Here is a 20,151-nt window from a genome sequence, read left to right as displayed (position 1 = left end):
GTAAATAATTTTCTATTTTAAAATTAATACTGTTTTGACAAAATCAAAACGACCGCTCATACTAACCTCAAACAAACTATCATCGTTTCAGGGGGTTTAAACACTCGGCCATAAGTAAACCACAGTTTCTTCGAACGTTGCATAATATGAGGCTTGATATTACATTAAATTATTAAATTATTTAATTATGAAATGAAACAAGTTAGAAGTTGTTGCATCAGGTTCTTCTATTTACAATAAAATTAATGTAAAATTCCTTACCTGCTGCATCTTCAGTGTTCTCGACGCCAGGCTTCTAATAATCACGTTTTCCAGTAAGAGTTTCTATTACAATTAGCAGGCCATCTTGTCTTTTAAATATTTATTCAAAGAAAACGCTAATATACACTATTTACAAGGTAAGTGATAATTATTTTAAGACAGTACATTTTTAACTCTGAGTCTTTACGCTCCTCAAAGCGGTTCCAATCTCGACTGCTTCTCGGAACTTAATTACAGCAAAAAGTAAAGGAAGAGATGCCCGCCACCTAGTGGCAAGAATGTGACATCCTCCCACCTTTTGATTTTACCTCGATAAGATGGGAAAATCAAAACAAAATTTATCAATAATCAAACAAAAATTCAAGTACAACTTTCACAAATATGAAAAGTAACTAATGCTCTAAAATTAATACTTACAAAGAAGGATTACACATCTAAACATTTTCTGCATTACATTCATACCATATCCAGATAACATGTTCCAATTGACAACTGTTAGGACAATTAAATTTCTAAAATACTGAAAAGAAACAAAAATTAGTATAGCAATTTAAAAATATGTAAGAGGTTTTACAGTTTTACGTCCATATCTAGTTTGATAGTTCATATCACTGTAACACTTATCCGCAGAGTTTTTTATGTTCATGGTGAAGTCACTAAACAAGTTAGGTCTATCAAGTTCGAGAGGATAAATACGTTTCACAGGTCTTAGGAGTTCACCCGTTGCAGTTTTCACTTTGACAACACGTACTTCGTTGTCTTTCCCAGGATATAGTTCTACAACACGACCTATTGGCCAATCTATTCTCTTCTTGATGTCGCTGCCGACAAACACCAAGTCATTTTTGTTGATAGTCCGAGTAGATCGTTTAGATGGTTTTTGCACTAGGATAGCTAAATATTCATCACGAAATCTTTTGCGGAAATGTTCTCTTAAGTTCTGCAAGAACTTGTATCTTTTTGTCAGATTAATGGTATCCAGGTAGTCTAAGTCAGGCACTCCGACGTCGTGCACATCTTGTAGAAACATTGAAGGAGTTAGTGCCGTAAGATCATTTGGATCTTCTGAAAGGTACGTAAGGGGTCTTGAGTTGATTACTGATTCGATATCACAAAGTATAGTCAACATTTCCTCATAAGAGACACAGGACTTGCCGAGAACATTTCTCAACATCTTCTTCACTGTTTGTACCAACCTCTCCCACCAACCGCCCCACAATGAAGCAGTTGGGGGATTAAACTTCCACTGTATTCTCATACTAGTTGAATTACATTCTATTTCTTTCCAATCTATCGATCTTAAAAGATTTTCAGTTCCAACGAAATTAGTGCCATTGTCGCTGTAAATAATACTTGGACGACCTCTTCTGGCAATAAATCTCCTTAATCCCAAGATGAACGCATTTGTTGATAAACTTTCTATCAGTTCAAGATGTATCGCGCGATAGACCGCGCAAGTAAAGAGCAAGATCCATGCCTTTTTTCCTTTTCGTAAATAAAGAGGACCGGCTACATCGACTCCGGTCACTTCAAACACCAGAGCATCTCTAACTCGATCTTCAGGAAGAGGTGCTGGAACAGTCTCTATATTCTTTGCGCTATATCTTCTACAGCGAACACACGTCATAAGAACTTTACGTACTGTTTTTCTTCCTCTCAGGACCCAGAATTTCTGTCGAATATTGGCTAGTACGAATTGCACACCAGCGTGGGATAGTCGCAAATGGTAATCTAAAATTAACCTATGAACTAAGTCATGATTTGAGGGCAATACAATTGGACAGAGAAAATTTTCTTCTTCCTCTCTTCTAGTAATCTTGGTCTTTAACCGAATAAGGCCATCTGAGTCAAAAAAGGTACAAAGGTTGCTAACTTTAAGTTCTTTGCCAAATGCTTCTATTTGTATTATCTTGCATATTTTCTTTTCTACAGTTTCTATTTCCGGGACCGTGAGTTCTCCTGATTGTTTAGAATCTGGTCTTCTGCAGTTGTTGATAAATCTGCATATCCAAGCAGTTATTCTTAACATTTTATGGTAAGATGAATATTTCTCAAAAAAATGTTCTACCCTTTGCGTATTTAGTGCAGAAATGACTGATTTCCTTTTTTCTGAATTCACTATTTCCATGTCCGGTATTTCCCTTTGTCTTGGCCATTCTTCCTGATTTTTCTTCAGCCAGTCGGGGCCCTCCCACCATCTAACTACTAAAAGTTGTTTGGCGGTGCAACCTCTTGATGGGAGGTCAGCTGGATTTTTTGTTCCAGCAATATGTTTCCACGTTTTTGGATCCGTCAGTTTCCAAATCTCCCTGACTCTGTTTTCCACAAAGACAGCCCAGACAATCTCTTCCCTTTGAATCCATGTCAAAACTGTTGTAGAATCCGTCCAAAAATGCGTTTCCACATTTTGCCATTGTAAACCATTTAAAACAGAAGAGCATAGTCTGGCACCTATCGTGGCAGCTATCAATTCCAGACGAGGGATCGTAATAGATTTTACGGGAGCTACTCTAGACTTCGATGCCAACAGATGAACTTCAACTCCAGAATTCGTCACAGTTCTCAAGAAAACTGCAGCAGCATACGCATTACTACTGGCATCACAGAATGTGTGAATGCTGCAGAACTTCCTATTGTCCTTGCTGGAATGTATCCAACGTAGGAGGGATATTTCTTTTAAGAGAAAAAGGCTTTTATACCAATTCACAAAATTTTGTTTTGTACTCTCGTCAACTTCAGTATCCCAAGAAATTCCTGTTTTCCATAGGTTCTGCAACAATATTTTAGGATACAAGAGAACAGGACTCACAATACCAATAGGATCAAATATTTTGTGTGTTACAGCGAGAATTGTTCTCTTCGTTATTATGCCCATTTCAAAATATTCTAGCCAATTCAGATTCAAAGTTAAATTATCTTTCTGAGAGTTCCATAACACACCCAATACGGGTGAAATAGTTTCATGTTTCAAGTTATCTCCGTTATGTAACCAACCTCGAAGATTAAACTTTCCTTCATACATTATTTCTCGAGATTTTTCTATAAACTGGATCATCTCGGATTCTTTGTCAAAACTGGCAACAACGTTATCTACGTAGAAGCTACGCAAGAGTTTAGCTATTATCTCCGTATCATATGAAGAATTTTTCATGTACTTTTGTAGATGGAATTCTATAACAGCTGCCAAAAGGAAAGGACTACTCTTAACCCCAAATACTACCCTAGTATGACGAAATATTTTCGTTTTCCTTTCTTCCACATCATTCCACCAGAAAAACCGAAGCCAGTCTCTATCTTGAGGCCTTACACTGATCTGTAAGAAAGCCTTTTCAATGTCTGCTATAGCAGCAAACTTGCCTTCCCGAAATCTCAACAAAAGAGAAGGAATTAGTTCTATCAAATTTGGTCCACACTCCAAACACTGATTTAGAGAAGGAGACGATTGTTTCCTCGCAGACGCATCAAACACCGGTCGAATTGGTGTTGAGCTATTTTCTTTGATCACCGGTCTATGCGGTAAATAATGTCCATAGTCAACCGCAATATTTTCTTTAACTTCTTCGATCACTCCTAAGTTACACCAGTCATTAAAAACTGCATTGTATGAAGAAAATAAATTTTGAGATAAAAGTTTCTGGGTGGTAGATTGTAGATGTTTCAACGCTAAATCCTTGTGGGTGGAGAGTGGTACATGATTCTCCGCCCACGGAAGTGCGACTTCATAACGCCCTTCTTCGTTTAGAGATACAGAATTTTCGAATTGCAATTTTGCTTGCAAATCCCTTTCCTCTCTAGCCTTTTTTGTAACTGGATCTGTTATTCCGATAACATCAAGCCTCCACAGTTCTGACAACGTGGCATCAGAAATATGTAAAGATAACGAAAGCGTGGAAAAGGAATTTTCTATTTCATAATTGTCAGTGTTCGCTTTCCCCATGACTGTCCACCCAAGTCTTGTACTTACAGCAACTAATCTTCCCCAAGGAAGAACTTCGATTTTACCTGTAAATAAATTTGCAGCAACATCTGCCCCTAACAACAAATGAATCTCTTGGGGGTTCTCCTGGAATAATCTGCAATTTTCAAAAACATCACTGACGTAAATTCCTCTTCTTCTAAGTTCCCTAATCCAGTGTATATTTTTGATTTTAGGGACCGAAGAACATATTTTTCTTTCATCCAATACATTGATTTCGCAATTATACCGTTTATCTACGCTACCCAATTTTATTCTATAACGTTTATGTTTTTCCGAAACTTCTATGCCACCGAAAAGTGCGTGGGTTACACTTTGTTCACCTAAGCTTCTTAATTGTAACCTTTCTGCTGCATACCTGCTTATGTATGAGTTTTGACTTCCGGTGTCAATTATCGCTCGAACAAATTGGTTATTCCCTCTTCCATATATGCGAACAATTAAAGTTTGCAAATATACTTCTGAACATCCTGCTTGATTTGAAAGTACTTTATTTTCTATCTGTTCGTCTTTTTTAATTTCCGAAACCTCGACAGAAGGATTTTGTTTATTACACATAATAGTTGCATGTTGTTTTTTACAAATAGAACAAGTTATTTTTGTTCTGCAGTTTTGAGCCAAATGGTGTAATTTTAGGCATTTATAGCAAGCACATTTTCTTTTTAAAATGTCCTTTTTTTCTTGTAATGATAAGCCGGAAACGAAACTACAGTCATAAGTCTTGTGAAACTGATTACAGAAGACGCAGTTCATATTTTCCTCTCTGCATTCGGATTTTGTAAACAAATCTGTAGCGGTCGGAATCTTTGGTTTATTATGTCTATTTGAGAAACCATATGCGCTTTTCGTTCCAGGGGTGGAAGAAGACTGTCGCCGATCGGATACTTTTTGCTGTTGCGAAACCGTTGACCTCGTGCGTTCACGGGATGAAAGTTCTGCGTGTAAAAATGACATTAAATCTTTTATGTTATAATCGGTGCCAACATTTTGTGTTCTATGAAATTCAAGCGTTAATTCTGAAGGCAATAACTTCAAAATCATCGGACACAGCAAAGCGCTGTAAGATTCCGATACAACATCTAACGCTTCGAGACATCTAATCTGTGTTTGTACTTTATCATACAAATTACGAAATGTTTTTATGTCATTCGCATTTTTTAATGATTCAATATTCAGCAAATTATTCATGTGCGCATTAATAAGAATGTCTCTCCTTCCAAAACGGTCGTGTAAGATTTGAATTGCTGAATCATAATGTTTCGGCGATAACGGAAGTCCTTGAACGCAATTAGCAGCTGTTCCTCCTAAATACGCTTTCAGGTAATTAAATTTGTCTACTTTGTTCAATGATTCGTTATTATGTATTGAGGACTCAAAACTATTCCAAAAAGTAAGCCATTGACTACTGTTCCCATAAAATACGGGAATCGAAAGTTTTGGTAATTTAACATTAGGTGTATCTTTTATATTTTGCTGTGTGTTCGGTGCATTTAAGTCATGAATAAGTTCCTTAATCCGTTTCTTAAGCCTGAATTTCCATAACGTTATCTTCTCGCGATATTGTTCTGTAATTTCGAATTCATTTTCGAATTCATCTACACTCAGAATTGGTTCAACTTCCACATCGGCATTAGATAGCGTTTCGGTTTTAGCATTAAGCTGTTCTAACAATTCTTCGAGCTCATTAATACTACATTCAGATTTATTTAATTCACTTTCGATTTTCTTAAATAGTTTTGTAACGGCAGTTCTTAAGATACTTCTTTTCTTTTTTAATTTATCTACTTCAGCCATTATCTTTCTTAGATTCAAACACTTACACAAAAAATATACGTCTCATGAAAAACAAATATTTAACTCTTACTTAGAAAACAAAATTATTCTTTTGCTGAATACTTCAAGAACAAGTATTAAAATCTTCAATTTTAATATTCATCTTTTGAATTCACTTTATTAGAACTTTTCAAAAAACCTGGCGTCCCTGTTCGGGCGCCATAAAAATGTTGCATCAGGTTCTTCTATTTACAATAAAATTAATGTAAAATTCCTTACCTGCTGCATCTTCAGTGTTCTCGACGCCAGGCTTCTAATAATCACGTTTTCCAGTAAGAGTTTCTATTACAATTAGCAGGCCATCTTGTCTTTTAATTATTTATTCAAAGAAAACGCTAATATACACTATTTACAAGGTAAGTGATAATTATTTTAAGACAGTACATTTTTAACTCTGAGTCTTTACGCTCCTCAAAGCGGTTCCAATCTCGACTGCTTCTCGGAACTTAATTACAGCAAAAAGTAAAGGAAGAGATGCCCGCCACCTAGTGGCAAGAATGTGACAGAAGTTATCTTCGGGGAACTCCAATTAAAATTAAGTCTGGATTAGTAGTAATTTTATAAAATGATGTTTAAAAATCATTTAAACGAATTCGCATTAAAACCTTTAACCGTTTCCTTTGTCTTGCAGATTGAGTGAAATTTGAAAAACAATTTAGTATCTACCAATATATATCCTTATAATTGCTAAAAGAAAATTTGTTGAGCATCTTGTTAAAGTTATCCAGATAAGCTTAAGAAGTTGGTTCTACTTACCAACATCCAGAAGCTTTTTCAATGTGCTCTGGCACCAGAACTGCCATTCCATGTTCCATCCAGGTTTTTATCACCTCGAGCTTCAAAAAGCAAAAGAGTTTTCGAACAAAACGACAACTTGCTTCTTTCACTTTTCGCTCAAAACGTTTGGTTGTTTACATAGTGTTCGGTGACTAAGAAACGCAGAAGGAATGACCAACAGTGTTGGGCTTTGCCGCAGTCTCCATATTTGGTGGCTGAGGTATTCATATCCAGACGCGTGTTATCTTTTACCATTTATTTTTGAGTTCGTTGGAAAGGGAGTAGGGAAGAAATATAGTCTCAAAAAATGAAAATTACGATGACTGCTCTGGAGGAAGTCTGAGAGAGTTGCAAAAACCACCAAGGAAAGAGAGAGGAGTTAGTTCCTATACTACCTCTGAAAATTCCTCATCTAAGAACTCCTCAGAAGTTAGAATTGGAACTCTGGTAGCCATGGTAAGTTTTAGTTCATTTCTTTGCATCTTCATTAATTTTTTTAATTTAATTTAGTTTCTAAGTAATCTGTACCCTTCCAGAGAAATTATTATTTTATATTAAAATAAAATATCTCAGATTTTGTAGAACTTTAAATGATGTTTCTGATAATCGTTATTTCAAAACTCCACATTACGGTATCAAACACATTTCAGAGTTGTAATAGTATTAAACCCCGTTTAGAGATTTTCAGGTAACTTGCAAAAAATTGCTTAAAAGGTTTTACTGGTAAATTGGTGTTTTTTACCAATAATTTGGTAAATGATGATTATCAATATGATCCCTGCGTATGTTCTTAATTCGGCAGTTGATATTATAAGAAAACCTCACATAAATTTAAACTCTGATATACAGGCAATCATCTCACAAGTTTTTCTGATATAATATTACCGTTACAAACGGTAGAACAAATACTTTACTGAAAAATTTATCGTTGTTGTTACGCTGAAGTTCATATTGAACGAACTAATAAATTAAAGCATAGTTTTTAATAATTAAGAATGCTTTGAAACATCGGATAAAAAAGATGATATACTTTTTCTTATGATCTGGTATATCTTTTTGACCTGACGCCAAACATTGGAATGAGGATTTCAGAATTTTTAGAAATCCGTACGATTACTATAACGAAGAACGCCACGAATTAATTGAATGCGTAAAGAACAAATCCAATGCTACTGAATTACATCAAGTAATATGTGATACCTATTCTGTAAATTTCCTATGCCAAATTTCATTTATGTCTGTTGTAATGTTAACACTGAAACAAATATTGAAATAATAATAATAATATAAATAAACAAATAAATGATGAAAAAAATCTGAAAGGTGTCAGATTTTAACGGTCGCCCAAAAAGGTTTGTTAAAGCACTTTTTACTCTCTCCTTGAGCTTGCACTCTACACAGTATCTTAGCAAGAGTGGTGCTGAAAACAAAAATGCTTGCTTTTATTAATAACTATCTGTTTCTCTCCTAGGCTGAAACATATTGATTCCCATTTCTTGCAAAAGGTGCTATAACGTAAGAAATACCACAATATCTGTAAATTACTTTGGTATAGTATTTAGTAGCAAAACTGATCTTTATTTTTAAAATGACACATATATATGAGTATTCACTTTTTAGGAGTGATGCATTTAGCATTATTTGATCAACAAATGCGAATTCAACAGTTAATGCTGTAAAAATTAACCATATCCAAATGATTGAAAATAACTGTAAACTATGAAACGGAACTTAATGCAACAAATATTGTAAACTGTCAGATTAACAATTTTCCTTAATCACTATTTATTTATTTCAATTCGTTATTGAATGCCTTTGAATAAATGTGCAAAAAGGTATAAAATTTAAGCATGTTTGAAATTAAAAAATAAACAGGCTGTAGAGACATTAGCTGGAGTCTCTACAGCCTGTTTATTTTTTGCCAGACATTTGCTAGAATCGTGAAAATGAGCAATGCCCTCGACGGGACTCGAACCTCAGACTCCTCGAATACGCGTGGTGACCACTACACCACGAAGGTATGCTAGGAAGGCGTGAGAAATACCTTATGAGAGCATTCATGAATTTATTGAAATATTGCAACTAAGAAGTGCAATATGTAAAGTAAGAAAGTACACTCACTCAAGTTAACCCATTTCTTTTGCTTTGTTAGCTTCATTATAATTTTTATTGAGGAAAGTTTGGTTTGGTTTGGTTTATTAAATTATGTCTAAGCACACTAGGGCTATCTACCTAAGGGGAGGGATGCCTTCGTGCAGGACTTTCTAAGGGAAACTGACTCGTATACACGTTACACATGGGTAAAACCACGAAAATGCGCATGCACCCAGCCCGTTCGCGGGATTCAAACCTCTCACATATTATTAATAAAAGTAACACATAAGTATACACATAAGTATTACACAAGGATTCATTATTAAGCACCTTTTCCTTTACATTTACGCCATATACAATTCAACAACAAAATCACAAAAGGTTTATTCAATTTAACAAAGTTTAGGATTTCTGATGCAGTGTTAAGTGTTGGCATACATTTTTATATTTTTTTACTCTTTTCTCAGTTCATCATATCAATAAAAGTTTTCTCCTTAAGACGGTTAGAAAAAGTGTTTTTTGTCTTTTTATTATTAACGTTTTGTGATTTGACTTTATTTATTAAATATCATAATCTTCGAACTTACGCCACATAAAATTCAACTCAACATTAAAATCATCAGATATTTAAAAACAGTATATGTTTAGAATTTTCGATATACAGTCTAGCGCGTTGGAGATAAAAATGTTTTATTCCATGCAGCTACTGTTCGCTTTCAAATCTTTTAGTTTATTAATTAAAAATTCGTTAAATTTTTTAAAAATATGAAATAGGTGACAAAACCATTTCGAAATTAAAAATTCGGACTTCGAAGGCCACACGTTCGAGTAGAGGACTTATGTTATTCAAATTCTGATGGCTCTATATACAGTCATTTTTTCACATTGCGAAAAACATTCATATATTCATGCAAATTCTTAATTATTTAATTTCTTTAAAAATAACACAGGGTGATAATATTTGGTGGCAACAACTTGAAAAAGTATACGATATTTATAGCTATTCAGCGCAAAATCCCGTTTCGAGACTGACAACCTATTTGGGCTAAAACGTTGATTGCTTTCTACAGAAAAATGACGAAACATATCGTATGACGAAACATATCTTAGAGAACTAGACTGACAGGTCTGACTATCAGTGTTACTTCTTAGGACTTATCAACTCTGACTTCGTTTGCACATTTAAATTTTCAATCAGAAGGCAACGCTTTGGACAAATTACCCTTTTGCGTGGAATTTTTAACTGATATTACTTAATTGTATATTAGTAATGTAAAGCATCTTCTCGATGTTTCTGTGGTAAAGATCTATGTACGTATAACTCCACTTGCAACCAAGTGGTTAAGATAACTGAGCACTGACCTAGCCACATGGGTGTTTTTCATGATTTTTATTACGTGTAATGTAAGTTCGAGTCAGTTTCTCCTAGAGCGTCCTCCTCGAAGGCAACGAAAGTAAATAGCCGCTATTCACTTTGCCGTATTCAAATAACTTAATTTAACTGTGTATGTAAATCTAGTTCACTTATTAGCCTATCAAAAATTAAATTGCATTATTTTTATATAGATGCTAAATTATTTTATATTTTACGTTTAGAATATTTCATCTATATGCATCTTTTTATGTTCAGTAGTGATTAAGCTGCAGACAGGAGGCGCTGCTAGCGCGTTATACTCTCGACCTACGTAATTTGAATGGAGTATTTTTTTCTTTTGTGTACTTGCTGTAACAGATCTTACAGCTTTGTGATTGAGAATTTAAAATGTTTTGGAGCCAGATCGTTCCTCTACAGCAACAAAATGATTAATAAATGTATAATAAAGTAAATATCTTTGTGATGATAATCTTTGTTATTAAATACAAAGTCAACCAGCTCCTGAGTACAGTTCAAGTGGTCCGTCAAGAATCGAAGGTGAGCTCTCCCATTTTAATCTCTATTAAATTTGAAGAGTATAACTGTTATAAATATGGAAGCTCTAAAAACTAGAAAAAGAGTGTTAAAAAGTTCACTGACGAGGCATAAAGATAAAGTTTTTTCGTCATTAGATGTTTCAGATTCAGTTGCGTTGCAGCTATTTGAAACCAAAACTAATGAAATTTCTAACGAACTTAAATCTGTATTTCATTCAATTTTCGAAACATGTAAACCCGAAGAATTGATAACTTTATTAAGGATAAAGAAGATACAGATGATATTGTTGATGAGTTGCTATTGATGATTAAACGTAAATTAGCAGTAGTAAAAAATAAGATGAATTCTGAACATTCTGTTTCTCCTGTGCCGAGTAATAATAATTCAAATGTGTTTTCGGATGTTAAGTTACCGACGCTATCGGTACCGACATTCAATGGTAAAATAGAGAATTGGATAATGTTTAAAGATATGTTTAAAGCTAGTGTAATAGAAAACAAATCTATTTCGAGTAATGCAATGAGATTGCAATATTTAAAAGCTAGTTGTAAGGACGAAGCTCTGAGAGTAATACAGTCTATTTCTATTTCGGATACAAATTTCGATATAGCTTGGAAACTTTTAGAAGATAGGTATTCGAATAAACGTGAGCTTTTAAATGCTATAATAAAAAAGCTTTTGAATCAGCCGAGTATTAGCGAGACATCTAGTTCTATTCTAAATTTAATTGATGTAACGAACGAATGTATTCGAACTTTAAATATTTTAAACTACAAGGTAGAAAACTTATCTGAAATAATGATAGTATATTTGATAGTGGATAAGTTTGATAAATCAACTCGATACTGGTGGGAAAAGGAATTAAAAAACTCGGAAGAATTTGGTACGATTGAACAATTACTTTCGTTTTTACAAAGCCAAGCGAGAACGCTTCAAAATAGTAAAATAAAGGAGGTAAAAAAGAGTAATAATTCTCCACATAAAAAACTTACGAGTATGATATCCACTTCTAATACAAAAAATATAAATTTGAAATGCATAAAGTGCCGTGATGAAGAATTCCATTCATTATATAAGTGTCCGGAATTTATACAGCTTTCTGTCAATGACAGGTGGGAATTCGTGAAAAGAAATAAGCTTTGTTTTAATTGTTTGAAAAACCATTCCGTTCGAACGTGTTCGTCTAATTATCGGTGTCAAAAATGCTCACGAAAGCATTCAACGCTATTACATTTCGAAAATGAAAAACAAAATAAATACGAAAGTGCTCATATTTCAAAGACGGAAGTAGGGGGGGAGAAGACGACAGTCAGTCTCAATCCGAATGCTGAAAAATTTGTTTATGACTCTTCTTCTACCAATAAAGAAAGTAGTTTTGCCGGCACAGCTGTAAACGGAATGCGTCAGACGAAAAATGTTTTACTTTCTACTGCGAATATTTTAATAAGAGATTGCTACGGTGAATTAAAATCAGTTCGCGCTTTGTGTGATGTAGGTTCGATGACGTCATTCTTAACGGTTGAATGTGCTAATTCGTTAGGCATTAAAAGAGAAAAAATATCTGTTGCGGTTTCTGGATTAAATAACACGAGAATAAATATTAATTCTAAAGTATGTGCTTCTATTTCAAACGGTATTGACTTTGAAATGAGTTTAGAATTTTTGTGCGTGCCTAAAATCTCGGACTCCATACCAATAAATAATATAGAAGTTCCGACTGAACATTTTCCTCAAAACATTAAGTTTGCTGATCCAAACTTTTATAAAAGAGGAAAAATTGATGCATTATTAGGCGCAGAGGTGTTTTATCAGATCTTAAAATTCGGTCAAGTTGAAGTGCCCAATTCAGAGCTAAGATTTCAAAATTCTGTTTTTGGCTTTATAGCCACTGGCAGCATTTTAGGTTCAGAGACTGAAAATACGCGAGCAGTTCACTGTGGATTAATTAATAATTATAGTGGTATAGAAAATGAAATTAAAAAATTTTGGCAACTTGAGTCTATAGGAATTAAAGATGATCCCAGTGAAAATGAGATAGATCAATCTTTAGAAACATTTGAAAAAACTGTTCGTTTTAAAGATAACCGGTATGAGGTTCAGTTACCATGGAAAAGAGATTGGGGAGAGCTCAATAATAACTTCATGGTTGCTAAAAACAGACTTAATTTACTTATGCGTAGACTTCAAAAAGATCCAAATCTTCATTTGCAGTATATTGAAACTTTAAAAGACTATGAAAATAAGAATATTATAGAGAAAGTTAGACGTCCTAAGGAACCTGTTGATAAACCTGTGTTCTATTTGCCACATCAACCAGTTTTTAGAAAGGAAAGTGCAACTACAAAAATGAGAATAGTATTTGATGCAAGTTCCAGTCATAACTTTAAGCATTTAAGTCTAAATGATTGCCTGTGGTCAGGGCCAAACCTGAATTCGAACATATTCGACATTCTTGTTAATTTCAGATTAAACAAAGTCGCCTTTACTTCAGACATAGAGAAAGCTTTCCTACAAATTTTATTAGCCGAAAAGGACAGAGATGCAGTTCGTTTTCTGTGGGAAGAAAATGGTAAAATTCAAGTTTACAGATTTAATCGTGTTCTTTTTGGTGTTACGAGCAGTCCATTCCTTTTGACTGCTACTTTGAAAACTCACCTGAGAAAGCATTCTGAAGAATTCCCGACTACAACAGAATGCTTAGACCGCTGTTTGTATGTGGATGATTTTATTTCTGGAGCTGATAATGTGTCGGATGCTTTTGAGATCTCCACTCAAGCTACATCAATTATGAGCCAAGCTAGCATGGTGCTACGAAAATGGACTACGAATGACAATACATTGATGCAGTTTTGGACATATGAAAGTTTCGATACACAACCACAAGTCAACACTATTAAAATTTTGGGACTGTCATGGAATCCTGCTGAAGATTGTCTAATATTGGGAAAGCAGAGCCTAGTGGACAGTCTGTCTAAAAACGAAAGTACCAAACGATTCCTACTATGCACAATTGGAAGGATTTTTGATCCGCTTGGGTTGCTTTCACCGTTTACTATTCGTGCAAAGTTCATTCTACAAGTCTTATGGATGAAGAAAATTTCTTGGGATGAAGAAATACCTGTAGATATACAAAAAATATGGCTTCAGTGGTGCTTCGAAGTTCCTGATCTTTCAGAGTTACGAGTTCCTAGAAACGTGCTCAATTTAAATATACAAGTGCCAACCGATATCTTAGAACTACACTGCTTCTGCGATGCTAGCCAAAAGGCTTACGGTGCTGCTATTTATGCAAGAGTTGTGAAGGATAATAACATCGAAGTGAATTTATTGGTTAGCAAGAGTCGAGTGACACCACTAAAGAAAATCACTCTACCTAGACTAGAATTACTTGCTGCTTTGCTTGCCGCCCGACTAGCGAGTAAAGTCAAGAAAACAGTGGATTTAAAAAAGCCCTCCTTAGTGTTCTTTTGGACGGATTCAAAAATAACTCTCTATTGGATTAAAGGATCTACGAAACGATGGAAATCATTTGTTGCCAATAGAGTTAACGAAATACAGAGTTTAAGTGATACCAGTGCCTGGGCACACTGCTCTGGGAAGCAAAATCCAGCTGATCTCCTCAGCAGGGGAGTCAGTGCTGACATTTTATTGAACAGTGACATTTGGTGGCATGGACCCCAATTTTTGAGAGAAAAGACTGATGTTCCGGTAGACAATAATGACATTCTAATTTCATTAGATGACTTTTCTGATGAACTAAAGAAAACTGATGACTCTAATGATCATTCTCCTATTGCCTTTACTGTTTTAAATCATAGCTCTATAGTTGATGATATTCTTTCCTTGAGTAATAATTATTTAACTATTGTTCATGTTGTGTGCTATGTATTTAGATTTATCAATAATGTTAGAAATGAAAAGCTTACAGGTCACCTTACATTTAGCGAGTTGAGAAGAGCGGAAATCTATTTATTTAGGTCAATCCAACAAGGTGAGTTTGTAGATGAAATAAAACATCTTGAGAGAGGTGCCTCACTACCCAGCAACAGCAAGGTAAAATCTTTAAACTGTTTTTTAATAGATAAAGACAATGTTTTAAGGGTTGGAGGCAGACTGAAACATTCTGACCTCAGTACATATGAGAAAAATCCAATTGTTCTGCCACATAAGCATCCATTAACTTTAATAATTGTGAGATATTATCCTTTAAAATATTTGCATGTTGGTTCAAATGCATTATTGTATCATGTTCGACGTAAATTTTGGGTCTTAAATGGCAGAAATGTTTGTCGTAAAGTTGTTTTTCAATGTATAACTTGTTTTAAAAACAAACCTGTTTTTGAGACTCAGATAATGGGTGATCTGCCCAAAGAACGAGTAACACCTTCTTACCCATTTAGTAATGTTGGAACTGATTTTTGTGGACCATTCCACATTAAATTTAAAAATCAGCGTAAGGGTAAACTAAACAAAGTTTATGTGTGCATATTTGTATGCTTAAGCACCAAAGCCATCCATTTAGATTTCGTCTCTGATCTTACTTCAGATGCCTTTATAGCTTGTTTGAAAAGATTTTTTTGTCGCAGGGGTAAATGTGCAAAATTATTCAGTGACAATGCAAAGAATTATGTGGGTGCAAGCATTGAGCTCAGAAAATTGCATAAATTGGTTAAACACCCAGATGAAACACTGACTAAATACCTGCTAAGTGAAAACATTGAGTGGAGGTTTATCCCTCCTAAATCACCAAACTTCGGCGGCCTTTGGGAAGCCGGGGTGAAATCTTTTAAGTTTCACTTGAAACGAATTATTGGCAATGCTCATCTGTTTCTTGAAGAATTTCTCACTGTAATTCTAGAAATTGAAAGCGTATTAAATTCCAGACCTCTTACTCCCTTATCATCCGAGTTTGATAATTTTGAAACCTTGTTCCCCGGGCATTTTCTCATAGGGAGGCCTTTAACATCAATAGCTGAACCCCAACTTGTTCAGATACCAGAAAATAGGCTCTCAAAATGGCAAAAAATAACGAAATATAGTCAACAAATTTGGAAGTTATGGAAGAGAGACTATTTAAATAACCTTCAACAACGTAGTAAATGGATGTTTGCTAAAGATAATGTTAAGGTGGGTTCACTTGTGTTAGTCAAGGATGAGCATATGCCCAGTACAAAATGGTTAACAGGTAGAATTGCAGAAATGATTTTTGGAAAAGATAAAAAAGTTCGAGTGATTAACATAGTATTACCAGGTGGTAAAATGTTAAAAAGAAATGTGAGAGACATTTGTGTTCTTCCTGTGAATTGTAATTAGATTTATGTATTGTATATTGTAATGTGTTTCTTTCCAGTGTTTATATTGCATTTATGATTTAATGTGTCTTTTAAAATTTAACCATTGTATTGCTATTGCTTACAATTGTTTGTTATTATATTGTGCTTTAAAACAGTGTATACTAATTGTAATATTTTGAAACCCGTAAGGTTTCAAGGTCGGGAGTATGTTCAGTAGTGATTAAGAGCTGCCGACAGGAGGCGCTGCTAGCGCGTTATACTCTCGACCTACGTAATTTGAATGGAGTATTTTTTTCTTTTGTGTACTTGCTGTAACAGATCTTACAGCTTTGTGATTGAGAATTTAAAATGTTTTGGAGCCAGATCGTTCCTCTACAGCAACAAAATGATTAATAAATGTATAATAAAGTAAATATCTTTGTGATGATAATCTTTGTTATTAAATACAAAGTCAACCAGCTCCTGAGTACAGTTCAGATGTGCTTGGTAAATTTTGAATACAGCAAAATAATTTTGTGTTATTTATTCTTATATTTTCAATAGATGTTTTGAAAGAAAGAGCATCGTATGATATACTCGTAGATAATAAAACAAATTCCAAATTTTAAATTTGGGATTCCACATGCCAATATTCGAGTGGAGGACTACGTTATTCAAAATTTGATTTCTCTAGGTTCCGTTGTTTTTTCACAATGCGAGAAACATACATACATTCATGTAGATTATTCATTATTTAATTTCTTTAAATATAATTCAAGGCTCTAATATTTGGTGGCAACAATTTGAAAATTGATGCAGACTTTTATAATGAACCAACACAAAATGCCTAAACGAAATTAATAGGCCTTCTGGGCAAATTGCCCCTTTGGGTTGATACGAGATTCGTAAAGTTGAAATGTAAAATCATGCATGAGCTTAGTTATATACGCTGGATTTAATATGTTTAATAAAATACTTCATTTTCAAAAAGCGGAACATATTTTAACATGCTTACAACGGATAAAATATTCCGATTTAAGGATGAAAAATAATGTATGATATATGTATTCTTACTCTGTAATACCGCATTGTCTCTACGAAATTCGTAATCCTTTCTTTTCACGAATTTGCTTATCACGGCGGCTAATGACACATTCAGCTTTCTTTTATTCGTTTTGTTGTGGTTTTTTCTTATGTTTGGATTTTTGGGACTTCAAATAACCACTTTTACACAAAATATCCATGGTTTCGACAAATTGGGTAGATTGAAAAAAAAGTGGTGATTTAATGTCTACTGACATATCTGTCTGCTCAAACTTCTTTATCAATCTACCAACTGTTGTTTATAAAACAACGTCATGTCCAAAGACTGCACAAAGCATTCTCATAGCCTGAGCATAACAATTGCCATTCTTGCAATGAATTTTCTCAATCAAAACTCTCTGTTCTTTTTTATAGCGCTTCATTTCGACAAATTTGCAGTGAAACTGTGAAATTAACTGACAATGATAAAATCTCGTTGTTATCAGGTCTAAATAAATACAACATTCTTAAATCGGAATATTTATCTGTTGTATCTATATCGAAACATTTTCTAGGAATAAAGTATTCTTTAGGGCATAAATTCAGAACTTTTTTTGTTGGGACACCCTATATATATATATATTCACCGTGCCCACAAAAGACCTTTCTCGAGCTTTATTTTCATAACCGTTGGTCGTGGATATATATTTTTTCAATTACTAATCTAATATTTCGTACGTTCCTCCAGTTAATATGAATTTCTTCATTTTTTACAAAACTCATTTTAGCCCAAAGGGCCGTCAACCCAGAAGGGCTGTTACTCTCGCAACGGCATTTTGCGTCTGTTCACTACAAATGTCCGTTTCACTTTTCGAATTGTTGCCACCAAATATTATCGCACTGTATTCTATTTAAAGAAATTAAATAATCAAGAATCTCGCATAAATGTATGTATTTTTCTCGTATTGTGAAAAAACAACGGTACCTAAACCTATCAAACTTTCATTAAAGTAGTCCTCCATCCAAATATGGACACCTGAAAGCCGAAATCTGGAATTTCGAATTTATTTTATTTTTTTCATATTTTTAAAACTTTTTTGATTAACAAAAAAAAAAAAAAAAACGAATTTTTTATTAACCAACTTAACGATTTCAAAGCAAGCGGTGGCAACACTGTATGAAAAAATTTTTTTTTTATCTCCACCGCGCGAGTCTGTCTATTGGAAATTCTAAAGATATACTGTTTCTAAATATTTTTAGTGCAAAGCGACATTATCCAAAATACTTTTTAAACATAAATGTGTGTGTAAATGAGAAAAACAAAAAGGCACATTTGGGCGTAATATGAAAACTAAAAGCTTTAAGTTTTTTTTTTTTTTTTTTTCTTTTTCTGTGTGTGTATTGATATCTCTTTTTTTATCAAACTTATTTGATTCGAAATTTAAGCTTAATCAAACATAATTCGTCCACTTTTAAATTTGTATTTTTAAATAATTCTTATAAATTTTTCGAGAAACGTTTTGAAATATAATTAATAAAAATTTTAACATCAACTTAAAGTAGATGTATCTAAGCGTGCCTGCAAAAAATAGAGTTTTTTTATTCAAAATTTTTTAAGATATACATGAATTTACATATTGGCGCGTTTTGAAATTTGGTATCTTTTTTTTAACAATAATAACTCCAAATGCTGTTTTGCTAAAATTATTTGAAAGTATGAACAATAACTTATTTTTGCCCCCGTGAAGAAAAGGAAAAGAAGATAGGTTGCTATAAATGAAGAAGTTCGCCAAGTAAATTATTCTTGGCGCAAACTTAAAACAAGATAAATTTTTGAATTTCTCCGTAAATGTCTCACCAAATTCGACAAAATCTAATATTTAGACGTAATTTTAGTCGTAGAATCGAAATATGCTAAAAACGGGGCATGTTATTTCAGAAAAAGTCCGATTTTGTATAAAAATACCTATATTAGAATAATACTATACAGAGTGCCCCGTAAATGTTGCTACAAACTTTAGGGGGGTAGGACACATTATAAGGATTACGAATTGCATAGGAATCCATGCCCAGAAGCGTTATTGTACGCCGCTAGAGGGTTGCTGTACAGGAGAGTGCTAGTAGAAAGTGAGGATTGCCTCATTCAAGCAGTAGGAACCATACGAAGAGCATGGAACTTTATATGAGCGGAGAGCTTGCTGACATGCACTTTGTGTATGTAATAGCTGAAGATAATGGACAAGCCGTTACATTCACTTATCGAGAACGCTTTCCCGACAGACAGCAACCATAGTTTGTTTTCACGTCTGCATCAAAATTTGTGTGAGCATTAAGAAGTGGCAGAACAAGTGAGGTCAGGCTACGATCGACTCGCTCGATCGTTAGTGAAGAAAGTGCGTGTTGGATATAGTGGAGAGTAATTCAAGGACCAGCATACGTGCCACTGTCTCTCAATTAAGATGGCTTGTACCAGTGTTCAGGGTGTCTTGAACGCCGAGTCCTACCAGTCCTTTTGTCTCCAAAGGGTTTAGTTACTGTTCCCCGATGACCATCCTGAACGTGTGCGGTTCGAACAGTGGTTTCTGAAAGAAAGCCCACATGATGTTGATTTCCCAGCTTATCTGTTGTTCGAGGAGGAGGCCACATTCAATAGGAATGGCGTATTCAATCACCACAATCAGAATTTTTAGGCCCAAGGTGTGCGGCAGCATGCGGCACAACAACGCTTCAAAGTTAATGTGTGGGCGGGTTTGCTCGGCGCCTGCTTAGTCTGGTCGTACCTTCTACCATATGGGCTGAATGCCGCGAATTATCTGATCTTCCTGGAGCAGGTTCTTCCCGGCTTGCTTGACGATGTTCCAGCAGATGTGGGGCGCAACATGTGGTTCAAACCTGATAGGACGCTGCTCATATAGATGTTAGTAGTCATTTGGACTGTCAGTCAGTTAATAGTCACTGGATGTTAGTAGTCATTTGGACAGATCAATCCCCCATCGATGGAT

The 20,151-nt window shown here is 34.5% G+C and overlaps 2 protein-coding genes across 9 annotated transcripts in view; one reads left to right on the top strand and one right to left on the bottom strand.

The window, feature by feature from the left end:
• The window catches only part of LOC118197399 (uncharacterized), a 109,442-nt gene extending 102,473 nt beyond the window's left edge, over positions 1-6,969 (bottom strand). For 6 of the 7 annotated variants that reach the window (XM_085822652.1, XM_085822651.1, XM_085822653.1 and 3 more), the window contains exon 1: positions 262-6,691. In XM_085822652.1, the coding sequence (XP_085678778.1) occupies positions 812-6,031 (5,220 nt within the window). In that variant the 5' untranslated portion in view covers positions 6,032-6,691 and the 3' untranslated portion in view covers positions 262-811. Of the gene's footprint in view, positions 1-261; positions 6,692-6,826 lie in introns of those variants that run through there. The other variant, XR_004759586.2, reaches the window with a different exon arrangement.
• A 153-nt stretch (positions 6,970-7,122) lies between these two features.
• Positions 7,123-20,151, top strand: part of LOC146996011 (myosin regulatory light chain 2-like) — a 39,095-nt gene continuing 26,066 nt past the window's right edge. The window contains exons 1-2 of one of the 2 annotated variants that reach the window (XM_085822658.1): positions 7,123-7,303; positions 14,831-14,906. Coding sequence is in view for 1 of the 2 variants with exons in the window: in XM_085822657.1 (XP_085678783.1) it covers positions 7,301-7,303 (3 nt within the window). In the remaining variant the exon portion in view is untranslated. The remainder of the gene's footprint in view (positions 7,304-14,830; positions 14,907-20,151) is intronic. The other variant, XM_085822657.1, reaches the window with a different exon arrangement.

Source organism: Stegodyphus dumicola, chromosome 8 (genome assembly GCF_044657685.1).
Source record: "Stegodyphus dumicola isolate Sdum_Otavi_A_Nest chromosome 8, ASM4465768v1".
NCBI classification, from domain to species: domain Eukaryota; kingdom Metazoa; phylum Arthropoda; class Arachnida; order Araneae; family Eresidae; genus Stegodyphus; species Stegodyphus dumicola.
The sequence above is the reverse complement of the archived record's forward strand: the minus strand, read 5'-3'. Positions and strand labels throughout refer to the sequence as shown.